The sequence below is a fragment of the Mustelus asterias genome, chromosome 2, assembly GCF_964213995.1.
Source record: "Mustelus asterias chromosome 2, sMusAst1.hap1.1, whole genome shotgun sequence".
In the NCBI taxonomy this organism is placed as follows: domain Eukaryota; kingdom Metazoa; phylum Chordata; class Chondrichthyes; order Carcharhiniformes; family Triakidae; genus Mustelus; species Mustelus asterias.
In genome coordinates, this window is record NC_135802.1 from 87,441,894 (window position 1) to 87,455,104 (window position 13,211).

A 13,211-nucleotide genomic window follows, 5' to 3' on the forward strand; every position below is an offset into this window, starting at 1 on the left:
GTACACAAGAAATAACAATAAATAGGCTTTCACGCTAATACTGAAATGCAGTTATCTTAAATGTTGAACAATTGATAAAAACCTCATCTCCAAAAGGAATAACATTTGCTATTTTTATCAAAAAATGTAAGCCGTAAAGTATTCACAGCCATAGCTATTAATATTGATTTTATATGCATTGGCCTCGAATGGTTAATCTTATAAGCTTGTACTCTCTATGAGGAGAGCATACCTTGGAGTTTAAGTACTGGCCCCTCACAGGTTCCTGATATGCACCTAGAGGGAGTGAGGGAGACTCTGTGCTGTAAGCATCAGCAACTAGAATTATCCCTATACAGTAAAATAGTAATTTTCAAATGTTTCCATGTGTTTAGGACCCCCTATAAATACTGGCATGTTCCCAGGGACGCTGCCCTAACTTCTGAAAGGTGGTGTCAGCTACTGGAAGGAAAGCATCAATCATTGCAAAGAAACGTTGAAATCTGATGACCTCGGGGAATCCCGGTTTGAAAACCTACACTGCAAAATGGTAATAGGTTGATTTATGTACATTAATCAACACTAACGTCTGTGCATTAAACTGACTGCCCAGCTTTTTCAATAGAGCATGCAATGAATTCATGTTACTGTAACGAGAGTTGGCTCAAGCTGCCGAAGCTGCATGCAATTGGTTCCCCATCTGTCTTCAGTCCAGAGAACATATGAATGACAGATCCCTCTGTGTTTAACACCTTGATCCAGTTGGTATTTCCTAGAGCTGCCTGCAAGCCACAACAGCCTCATTCATAACATGGAGCCCAAGTCCTGGCTTGGCTGATGTTACACAGAAGAGGAAAGAAGACGCACCCTCTCCTCCCCTCCCCTCCCCCACCTCTTCCAGCCCCAAAAGACCATACAACATTACATTGTTCACATTTCAAAACAGAACAATTAAAGAAAATCAGTTGTGACTCAGACTGTACTTACAGTTTTCAGACTGGAAATCTGGCACAAACTGTTCATCATTGTCAGGGACTTGAGCTGTTGAAAAGAATGAGAGGAAAATGTGTGAAAATACTGAATGTTAAACAAAAGCATTTGATTTATTCCGAACTTCCGGCATTTTGTTGAAACCAGCCTTGGTTTTTTTTTGTTTAATAACCAGCAGTATACTTGATATGGTGAGAGTCTTTCTCACAAAAAGATCTGCAGCCCAAAAAACTGCAGATCCATTAGTAAATAAAAGCCACCTTCGCTAACAGATCTAGCCATTAGAGTTTACTCTTTGCACCTATGATAATCTTACACCATCGTAGAATGAGGTACGGTGAAGGATTCAGCTGGGTGCAAATTCTGATTTATTCTGAGGTGTCAACCGACAATGGAAAATCTTGTCAAAAAGTAGCTTCCCCTGCAAAAGGTCTTTCCAGATGAGGAATTGTGACAAAGTTGGTTTTGTTTCAATGCTGGATTTTGAAAGCCCACAGTCAGTGCAAGGGACATTGAAGCAATAGACAGGGTGGGAGTACAAAAACCATAACTAAACAGAAACAGAGAATAACCGCAGGGAATGATCTCCTTATTTGTAATTCAAATGACAACTTTAAATATTAGGATCCAAATTACAATAAAACATTGTGAACATATACAAAACTCCCACCTTCAACTTTAAATTTACTCCTCGCATTATTTTGTTGTTTTTAGTTGTGACATGGAAAATATATTGTTTCTTTTCTTTCCCCATTTTCAGGTGACGCATTCAGCACAGATTTCAGAATTGAGATAGCAGTCGTATCAAGATTTTGCTTTTTGAAACAATTCAGTTGGGAGGATAACATTGCATTGTTTTATGGCAGTGAGCTAGATTTTTGCTTTGATGCCCCAAAGATTGTTTGATATACAATGTTATTGGTAATAGCATGTAAGTAAAGTGGAAATTGTATAGCCCTCGCTTTGAACTTGTGTTAACTATGGATCACGCCAGGGTAAGAAGAATTAAAATATTTAGATTTAGACCATATTCACTATAAAAATATCAAAAGGCAAAGTTGTTTTGATAATATCAACACAAATTGCAGTCTCTTCAAGGAGGTGCAGCTTCTGATTTTGCGTGATACCTGTAGTTTAAACAAATAAGAGTGAATTGACCGCCCATTTCATCACGTTTCATTAAAAATTGGGAGAGATGTATAACAGGCTGCCAATTCACTATCACCTGCTTACACCATCTCACAAAATTAACATTTACCCCAAGTTATTATCTGTTACTGTATGTTGAGCCCTCAGGTGAGTTTCAGAAAACCTCTCTATCACTGCAATCCCTAAAATTCATACAGCATAACAGTCCTGTCTAATTGCCATAGTCTCTTACATGTATAAAGATTCTTAATTTTTCATTGTAATCAGAAAAGATTAAAATTAATCTCATTGAAAAATGTTTACTCAATTTTCCTTGGGGATGGAGAACACAAATAAATGGAAAATGGCAAAATTGGGTCCATCCCTAAAGTTATATTTTTGGCATTTCCCAGAAATGGCAAAAATGATTAAAAATGCTCTGGTATTATCTCCAGAGGTCCTGTCAATCTTTCACCAAAGTTTTAGCAAGTGTCGTGAGCACTGCACAGAAACCGTCCACCGCAGTTTTTTTCTCCTAGAATCTACAAAGGAATCAATAGTATGTGACATATGCAAATTTTTCACAGCTTCACCTTTACATTTCTTTTATTCTATTTTGGACAATTACAGACTGTGTAATCATAAAGCAATCATAGAAAAATTGACAACACAGGAGGCCATTCGGCCCACTGTTTCTGCGCCAGTTGATAAAGAGCCATCCAGCCTAGTTCCACCTTCCTGTACCAGATCTATAGCCCTGCAGATCACGGCTCTTCAAATAATGTATGTTTATCACTGCACTAAGCACTGCATTTTGTTTAAGAAATTCAGTGAGAATTAGCAAAGGAGTGTTGTGAGCATGAGCCATGGTTTGGTACCTTTGCTAAGTCTTATCACAATTTGCCATTGTCCTAATGACCCCTATCTAAATCTCATTGTGCTCCACAATTTGTACTAGTTTCAGTTCATTGCAATTCTTATGAAAACAAGCAACTACTGTAAAACGTCTGGCTAGATCTGTGTGTATAATCAGTTTGATTCATTTTATCATGTTAATACTTTTAAACAGTATATAGGTTTAGTTCAACACTAAAATTATGACACATACACACAAAACATAGGGAGGTTTGATTAGTTTCAATGCGCTGAGTTGTAAAATCAAAATCTACTCATGAGCACTTTTCAGTAACCTTGTGGGCATCAAGTCAAGATTTTACTTGATGATCTCTGTGGTTGAATAGCTGATGGACACTCACTGTCAAGCTTCACAAGTTAATTAATAATAGTCAACTGAGCGAAGTATCGGACAGGGACTGCCACACATGGAACCATATTCCAGCAAGGAGGTGACAGGTGTGGAAAAAGAGGAAAAAATTGATCGAGAAATTTTTAAAAATAGCTGAAAATCATAGGATTTACAAGCTTGATAATTTACTTTCTAAAGCTTATTCTTGGGTGTCTGCTGCTAATGGAGAATCTAGGTGCACACTGTGTGATTTTCTGACCATCTAAATGAATGCGTAACAATTATTTCCGAAATGGACTCCTAGTAAGCTAAGCTGGCATCATGAAGTTGCAAATTAACCTGCTAATGTTTGCTTTGACAATATTTTTAAATTAACAGAAAACTTGTGGATTTCTTTTATTTTGCAACCACTTTCTAAAAAAACACTTTGATTTCCTTTTTTTCTAAAAAGAAATAACTTACGTGGCTGACCACATTCTGGTACAACTAAAAAGTCTCAATGACAACCACATTTCAAGTGAATGGCCCAGCTTGCTTTGATTGATCAGTGATGTCTTAGAACTGCTGGTGGGACTTTGAAGAAGATGGCATAGAATACATTGTCCTCACTGAGAACATTAGTAGCATGCCAACACAAAAAGAAAAATTAGAACGCCACGATAAGGTTTGAAATTAACCTTGACCTTAAAATGAAATTTGCTCACCCCCAATATTACGAGGCAGAAGGAATTTTGGACTTCAACTCTTAGAGAGGTGAAAGCTTTCTCCCCTACGGAGCGAAGGCAGATGCTCAATTCTCCCTCCGTCGGCTGAACTCCATAGTGCAAAGGACCCAAAGTTTGGAAACTGGTGAGTTCACAGCCACAAAATTGTAAGTGCATGATGTTTTGTAAGACAAAAGGAGCTGGTGTCTGTGCTGTGAAAGTGGGGAGCCAACCTCCACATTTATACTCCATTATACAACAAAACTCAACAGGACTAAGGCAACTGACCTCTGATTCGCAGCCCAAAGCCAGCTATCCTTCTCCCTAAACAAGACCACACAAGCACAAAAATAGTGTTCCTTAATCATTGGGTTAAATGATTCCTTTATCTCCAGTAAGCAATCGTACTAAGTTAAAGCAAAACCCATATATATATTTTGTCCGTGTATTCCATCTGAACTACAACTCTATGTCTAGAGTTTATATTCAAATTTGTTGCGGCAAAAATAGAACGTGTTGTCAAGAAATCAAAAACCACATTAGACAAAAGAAACTGTCCAACTGAACAATGTTTGTTTTCTCTCGAAACTAATTCATAAAATAACTGTACATGGGGAGTAGTTGGGAACCTAGTTTGAAGAAAGGAGTAATTTCAGGTTCTGCCACTGCGAATGTCTCATTATGAGGCCAGTATCCTGGCTCCTAGTTCGATATTGAATACTGCATTTAGAAAGTTGCAAACATTGGAAAACAACAAAGAACTATCTCCGCAACTCAAAGCAGGAAAGGGTTAACTGGTGTCACCACCAATTGACCACGCCATTTAAAACAAAAAATACTTTGTGTTATGAAACCAGAAATTTATGCACACAGTAATTAACAGACAAATACAAAAAAAAAAGCCTCTGGGTCATTCTTGCTGACAGCGAATAAGATAACTGACCATAACAATGACATAAGACAACAGTAAAAACTAAACCCCACCTTCCTTCAGAAACACAATCCAGATTCTGGAGTGTGTGGTCAGACCACAAAGACCAACGTCACACCCTTTAGCCTGAGGAGATGGGGGGAGGGGGCAGGCAGGGATGGAGGTGGTTGAAACTTGAACTTTCCCTGTAAACACTAATTCACTGTTTGCACTTGCATTCAAAAACAAAATGCCCAAATTCATTAGCATATGTAGTACCTTTCATAGCTTCGGGCATACAATGATTTTCCATCACAGTTAATAAGCTGACGTTCTATAGTACTGTTACTTTAATGCTACCTGTTAGCAGAGCAGGACCAGGATAAACTAATTGGATAAAAATGCAGCAATGCTACCTGTTGGGAGCTATTGTTAACCTGTGTAACAGTATAATTCTCAGACGTGATTGCTCTGTTAATGATAGGCTGCTCAAGAGCCAAACACACGGCCTAGTTCGCAACTGAAGCCTCAATCATTATGTGAATTCAGCTATTCTTTACAGGTGTATTCTACCATCTCTGGCCCAGGGTATGATTCCCATTTGGCAGAAGAATAAAGCATTTGTTACTGCATATATATTTTGGTACATTTTTGTGTTCAAAGTGATCATTATCAATGCTGGCAAGTGAGATAGGATCTAACTTTTTGGCATCCAGCGCCTGACTATCAAGTCAGGAATAACATCGGTCAGACCTAATAGCAAAGCTCTTTCTATGCTCTCTCACAATGCGCCTTAACCACAACTTAGAAGAATATTTCTGCAGCACCAGTGCATTTCTTTCATTTTCCACACCAGCCACATAATGGGACCTGATGAACAATTTAATACCAGTCTGTGCCAAGTTATAGGAACATAGTGCTGCATGCACTAGTTCAACAAAACCTCAAATCTTCCAAATATCTTAAAGAGCCAGCACTGTCATTGCACCAGTCTGACCTCTATTCAAGTCTAAGTCCTGCAGAGATAAGAATTGTAAAACAAAGTTTCTAATTTTAAAAAATACAAAAATCACAAAAAGAGATCAATGAAAAGAAAACTTGCGATTGGGCATTAAGTGTGTTTTTTGGGCAGCTGATCAACTATGGGATAGATGACATGGCGGCAAGGTTAGGCACCACTGCCTCAAGGAAGGAAATGATGTGGAGATGCCGGCGTTGGACTGTGGTAAACACAGTAAGATTAAGTGTTAAAACTCTTACTGTATTTACCCCAGTCCAACGCCGGCATCTCCACATCATGACTACCATCGACACCGCAAACTGCCGGTTCCAAGTGGAGAGGATTTCCAAGAAGATGTTGAAACTCTTACTCAAGGAAGGAAAACCATAGGAAGGCAAGAAGGCAATGGAAGTGGTCACTGTACGGAAGCGGCGGTTTGCTAACAAACGGTAGGGGCCTGCATGGAAGTCGGGTCGAAACAAATCGCACTAAGTACAAATACTGCTCAGAAGTAACCCGAACCTGTCTCCATTCTCGCTCTGTTACCTGTCAGAGCCCAATGGAAAGGATAATGGCAACACGCACCACACAACCGAAAAAACATTGCCGGGTGCTCAGACACAACACTGGACACCCTTCGAATTGCTTTCTGACAGACTGCAGTACCTCAACATTCATCTCCCCCACCCCACACACACATCTTTACAGCTAATGCATCCACAGTAATACTTTGAAATAACAACCTAATCAGCGTGCAACAGAACGGAAACAATTGGGATTGTTTTTATTTGGAAGAATGTTGCGCGTGTTTATTTTTTGATCATTTTATTTTTAGGACTGCCTTGCCCGATCTCACTTTGGTTACTTTCTATCTGTTTCCAGTACACCCAGTCCCCAGTCATCCTTTCAATGTTTAGCCAACTTCAAACTGCAGTGCAAACAATACATTGGTATCACAGGCTATTGATCAGAAGGGCGATACCCAAATCTGTTGAAAGGACAACGGGGACAGTGAAACATCCAATTCTATCAAAAACGGCGATCATCATCCAGATCCGGTCATCGAGGCAAATTTGTAACTCGCAAAATAGTTGCCAAAGTGCAAATCAGGAGAGTTGCAGCATTATGTCAACAAAATAATTTGTCTCAACAATCCAAGCATTTAATACTACCCACACGCACTGAGACAACTGCTGGTAATATGAACTCCCTCTCCCCCAGCCTGGATTATTCGCAGTTAAAAAGGCCAATATTACTAGTTTAGAATGCAGTTAGTGTTCACCCGATATTGCGCTTAAACCCGAAAAATAAACAGGAGGAATAAAGGCTGTCTCCTGTACAATAGCGACACGGTCCATGGTATTCATTAACTTCATTCAACGGTGGAACCATTCAAACTGTTTAAACCTGAATTAATGTGCTTTCGGTCCACAGACAGTAGCAGAAAAAAAAGATCACATACACGACTAATTATTAATATATCAAGTAGATATTTTGCGAACATCTTGCATGTTGCAGGACCATCATAAAAATCTACTTACTACGGCTACACAGAACATGTTTTCAGTAAACTTAACATATCTCCCAGTCCAGGAAGCACAAGTTACATTTTCCTTTAGGTAAAGTTGGCTTTTTAAGTATCTCAGACACTTTTAAATACCTGGTCACAGCCACACAGCCCAATGGAAAGGCAGGAAAATGTCTATTCCTCCTATCCTTTTGGCGCTCAGTTATTTAAATCAGAGTATTCAAATATTATTCAACACCGTAAAAGGTGCTCAGAATGTTTGCAGAAGAACTGAGTAATATAGCGAATTTCCTTTGAGGACATTCTTCCTCACAGTTGATAGGAAACAATTATTTTCCTTATACGCTTTCTATAGCCACAACATCGAAAAAGGAAAAAAGATAGGGCTGCAACTAAGCAAAGTAGGTTTTGGACAGATTAGGAAATAGATGAAGGTAAATACTTCACTTGGTAATTTTTTCAAAAGTCTTTTTTGTTTTAAATGCTCCCAGTCACTGCTGCAACTGCTAATCCCTCCCTTTTCATCCAAATATATTTACAACGATGTCAATGAATTACATTCCACTTGGTGCCCAGTTAGTCAGATTAGGATCAGACTTTAGCAGTTGCAATGATAAGACCAGGATCATTTGGAACTGCAAAAGATCAACACAACTGATGCACGTTCACATCAGCATTTCCTGCAGCTCAAATAAAGTATCATTACTGTAACACATATATAGGCAGATAGAATTTATGATCACAAAAATATAGTTAAATGAGAATGTTTATGTTCTATGTCTCAATTGATATTCTTATGCTTAACTATGTTAAAGAATAAAACTATCTCATTTAAATACTTTTATACCAATCTCTAAATCGCACTGAAATTATCCATTAAGCAGATGTAGTTTAAAACCAACAAGAATTATTTGAAACACGTTTTGGCATCAATTACATAGCTTGGTTATTTTAGAAATGCTTTGAGTATATATGCAATTTAAAGTTATAGGTCCTCAACCCACCCAATTATTTAGACATTTACAACAGTTTTAAGATAAATATAACAGGTTTAAAATATACCAGCTACAAACCTAAACTTCTGTGCTGTGAGCAAGCTGGATAAAAGACACTTGCACTCAAATCCTGAAGCATCCCGTCGCGATGAATCGAGGAATATAAACACTTTTTGCCATCAGAAAACAACACCTAAAGAACATCAAAGCTCGTTTGTTGGCACCATCGGAGCTCAGATGTATCCTAGTGTCTTAATAATTCACGCTTAAAAAAGTCTCCTGCAGCAATGAAGATTGGTCAGGTAAAATCATCGCCAGTCAAAACTAAATGGTGCTTTCAAACTTAAGTCTAGCTGTCTGGGCGGCTGCAGATCTTCCCCCAAAAGCAGATGTGATTGTAAACTGGAAGCAATTTCTCCTGGTAATCTGTGATGACACTGGGAAGATCAGCCCTGAGTTCCCCAAGGCAGACTAATCACAGTCTATAATGTATGCATGACACATGAGGTGGCTCTTTTAGAGCTCAATTAATTGGGCTTCACGTTAGGAACGCAACTTTTAGGCGTCGCAATTGTTTTCTTTTCTACATTTTTATTCTCCCTCCCAGGGCTGTGGGAGTTCCTTACCTTCTGCGAGCCAGGTTTCCTGCAGCTGGCTTAAATCCTGAAAAAGTTCTGCAGAGACAGGAGAAGGAGAAAAAAAATCAAAATATTGTTGCGGAGAGAATAGTGTTTTTTATAAAAGAAATGTGGAATCAACAGTTCAGATCTGCCGAAAATGCGTGAACGGGTCTTAATTGCATTGAGTTAACATTCAATATCCTGCAACTATATGAGAATTTTAAACTGCAATGTTGATCAGTTTTAAGTCTCATGCTGTGGGCTGTTAAAAGTTTCCTCCTGCCCAGACACAAAGAGACATTTATTCAGCGTGATGATTTTTGTTTTTATCAGGAATCAGATAGAAAATATTAGGGGCTAATTGCTGCAAGAGCAAATTGAACGGCCAGAGGTTTGTTTGCCTGGTTCAATTACTTTATACATTGTGCACAATCTGGGTAGATTAAAAAAAGGTTTGGCAATCACAAAAATATGGAGCGAGGCGGCAGATTGTGTAAGTACCTTAAAATTCAGCACACACAACAGAAAATTAACGTAAAGCAGGGCTGTGTTTAAGACTTGTGCCCAAAGTGACTGAATATATGAACTGTGCCCTGGATTTGATGGCAAGAAATGAGACGAATGTGCAATGTCTTAACTGCAAATACTAATGGCAGAGGAAACGTCAAAAGGCATTGGAGGCATTTTTTAAAACATAAAGTTAACGATGGACGAGTGGGAAGACAGAGTATATTTACCTTCCGAATCTTGAGCTAAGTCTGTGTCAATGAATTTCCTTTTCCTTTCACTCGTTGTCCTTTCACTACATTTCCCTCCATGCGGTTTCTACAGAAGACAAAATGTTGGTTAAAAATGTGGAGGCGGACACCTGCTACAGGAAAGTACATCACGCACATTTCTTAGAGCGAGTCCCCCGTTTTCCAGATTCACTTTTCCAACTTGTTATCAATTAGGGTCCGTTGGCCAGCTGTTTATACATTTGAGAGCTCAATGTGTATATTTTTAATGTGAAAACTTGACCCTAGAATTTCACCGTGAATTTGTTTTGCCACCCTCCCGAACCATTTATGACAAACCTGGGCATCAGTTTGCATTGAGCGGTCGTGCGTGCGAATGTGACGTGGATTCCAAAACAATTAAATATATTATTAAAGTCTAAATGCACAGAAAAGGTCAGGGCTGGTCGAAGAATTGATGTTTTTTGTGGAAATATGCCATGTTGGAAACAAAGGGATAGTGAGGGGCAATGTCACATCTCTGAGTTAATCAAGAACATCTAAGTACGTTTACTCTGCTAATTTTTGCAACAGGAGCTTGCGTGTGCTGCGAGATACATATGTTGGACCTTGGCGTTTGAGAACACTCCTTTAAGCAGTGTTGCATTATTTGTCATAGTGATGACATTCTATAGCCTGGTTGAGTTGTGGTTAAAGTAAGCTTTGTACCTGACATGTGCTTTCCCCAACCCTGTTGGAAAAAAGTGCAAAGTCAGGAATGTTGGGGGGGGGGCGAAATGGATGTGGGTTACAGTCAAATCAAACACCGCCTTGTTCAAGGGTTTCTTTTTCAGCCTTGCTCGGGGTTTTGTTACAAATATTCAATGAGTTGTAGCTGAATTTATGGTCATCAGACAGTACTTTTTTAAAAATCGCTTCCACTCGGCAACTTCTTATTAATCCACTTGCCAGTTCACTTACAGGAGTTATCATGAAAGGCACTTGCTGGTCGTAGTATCCGTCCATTCCGCTGCTCATCGCAAACTCTTAGCTCGTCTTATCCTTCAGCATTTAGATGGAGAGACCGTGTGCCTGATGGACTCGCGATCAGCCTACAACGACAGAAGATGGCCAAAGGGAAATCTTGAATGGACCGCCTGAACTTGCATATCTAATTAGCCTCCAGCGCCCCATTCACAAAAAAAACATCTCCAGACTACCGCCCCAACCTGTTCCGGAGAGATAGCGATCAGCCTGCAAACATGGACAAACTGCTTGCGGGGGGGGGGGGGGGAGGCGAGAACACAAACTGATCCTACCCTTGGTACTTCGGACTTATCAGTGCGTATGCATTCGCAGCGACAGAAAGGGTTTGCAAACCTGGGCAACACGCAGTAAACTGCTAATGGCGATCATCGTGGAATTCCCAAATGTTTTCCTTATATGCAGATAACGGGACGAGATGGAGAGCTTTTTTGTTTATTATCGTTATTATTTCTGTAACGCTGATCACGCAATGCTCTAGAGGCTTGCAAAAGTTGAACAGGGTCTCACCTGAATGGGTGCGGAGCGATCGCCTATAAATATTCCCGTCAGATTTGGTAAATAGCATGAATTAGTTGATGTAGAGAGTCCTTTCAAGGCAGCCCAGACCTATGATTGTGCTCAATTCACTCGTTTTTCCTTTGCTTCTCCTCCAGGGGCCTCCAGTGTTTTCTAATGGATCTTTCTCATTGGTCGCCTGTCTGTTTCATCGGCTCCAATTTCTAGCTGTCAATCACTCACTCCCCTACTTGATTAAAGATACAGGCTTCCTTTCTCTAGGACTAACGCAGGCTAGAATGCACTGATCCAAACTGAGGGGGTTAACTCAGTTAGCACACCGCAGCCCATTCTAAAATCACTGTTCTGAGCAAGGTACGGACCCACGACATTTAACACAAGTTTCAGAGCCACATTACAGGCTACCCAAAGACAAGGTCATTATTATCTAAATGTAATGCAGTGCCGATACTCCAGAGAAAAAAAAACACGTGCACTTCTTTGAATATATATTTTTCTCTCTCTTACGATTGCGGAGCAGATGTAAGCACGAACAAACAACCCTTGCAAAACAATATCGATCCTTTATTCAAATGAGTCCTGCCTACCTCAAGCTTCCCGTGCCGTGTAATTCAGAACATCTCTCATGCAAGCAAGGGTCACATGCGAACTAAACATTACTCCTGAAAATGATGTTAATTACACAGCGAACGGCAACCAAAAAAGCAACACGATTGTAACATTTCTGACCTTCCCAGATCATGTTTAATGATTGTGAGTCCAAAAGAAATACAAACCCAGGCAACAGTGACGCATCCTGCAGATGTTTTATTTTTAAATATACAATTGTGCTTTCATTTTAAAAGCAAAGTTCAAAACTTGCCGGTTGGAAATCTTAGGGCAATCATTACAGAATGCCGCTTTAAGAAATGTAAAGTGAGTTGAAAAGTTTTGTGGCTGGTCTTTTTTTAAAAAAAACTTCCTAAAATGTCCCCGTCTCTTGCCCTGTTTCTTCAATATAATCTGTGAAACAGTTTTCAAGCTGTCTAACTAATCAGGCAGGAAGAATGGTTACCGCAGCAACCTGGGGGTGGTGCCTTGTGCATGACCAAGCTCCATTTGCATGGCTTTGCTAAGCTAACCAATGGTGCAGGCTGCTTTTCATTTGATTGATGTGTTTATTCATAGAGCAACAGTTTCCCTTCAGGCGAAAGAGTGTGAGAGAAAAAGAAAAGGGGGGCAGAGAAAAGGAAACTATTTAAAGTTGAAGGGGAAGGCGAATGAAGTCTCATTTCACATAGAGAGAGGGAAAGATAAAACAGTCAACACATCTTGACAGCAAGAGTTCGTGTTGCCGGGAAATTCATTCACAAAAAAAGTCTTTAAAAGCCCAGCTCAGGCGAGGGATAAAGACAGCGAGGGGGGAGGGAGAGTTCATTCACAAAAAAAAGGTCAAATTCACAGAGATCAGCGAGAGACCAAGGGGAAGGAGGAGTTCATTCAGAAAACAAATCCCAAAGTTTAACGCGGGGTGGGGGGAGGGAGAGAGAGTTCATTCACAAAAAAAGTGAAATCCTATCCAGGGACAAAAGAGAGAACGAGCACAAAGGAAAAGATACAGTCAAAGCTTGAGGGTAAAACAGAAGAGAATAAGAACAACTAAGAAAGGGAAAGAGTCGAATCTTTAAAAAAAATGAGAATGTGTTTTTGCACATTTAAAAAAAAACTCAGAGAAAACAGTTTATGAAAAAGAATGGAACGAACTTATCCAAACCTTTATATTCAATTTGCCCAGCTGAATTTAAATCCGATTAACTCCTTCAAAAACTAGTTACATCATATAAAACACAGCA

The 13,211-nt window shown here is 39.6% G+C and overlaps 1 protein-coding gene across 2 annotated transcripts in view; it reads right to left on the reverse strand.

Moving 5' to 3' along the window:
• etv1 (ETS variant transcription factor 1) overlaps window positions 1-11,629 on the reverse strand; it is a 160,069-nt gene extending 148,440 nt beyond the window's left edge. For both annotated transcript variants that reach the window (XM_078228081.1, XM_078228070.1), the window contains exons 1-5: window positions 11,371-11,629; window positions 10,798-10,928; window positions 9,838-9,925; window positions 9,107-9,154; window positions 967-1,020 (exon numbers count right to left, since the gene is read on the reverse strand). In XM_078228081.1, coding sequence (XP_078084207.1) covers window positions 967-1,020; window positions 9,107-9,154; window positions 9,838-9,925; window positions 10,798-10,854 — 247 coding nt within the window. In that variant the 5' untranslated portion in view covers window positions 10,855-10,928; window positions 11,371-11,629. The remainder of the gene's footprint in view (window positions 1-966; window positions 1,021-9,106; window positions 9,155-9,837; window positions 9,926-10,797; window positions 10,929-11,370) is intronic.
• Window positions 11,630-13,211: the final 1,582 nt, after the last annotated feature.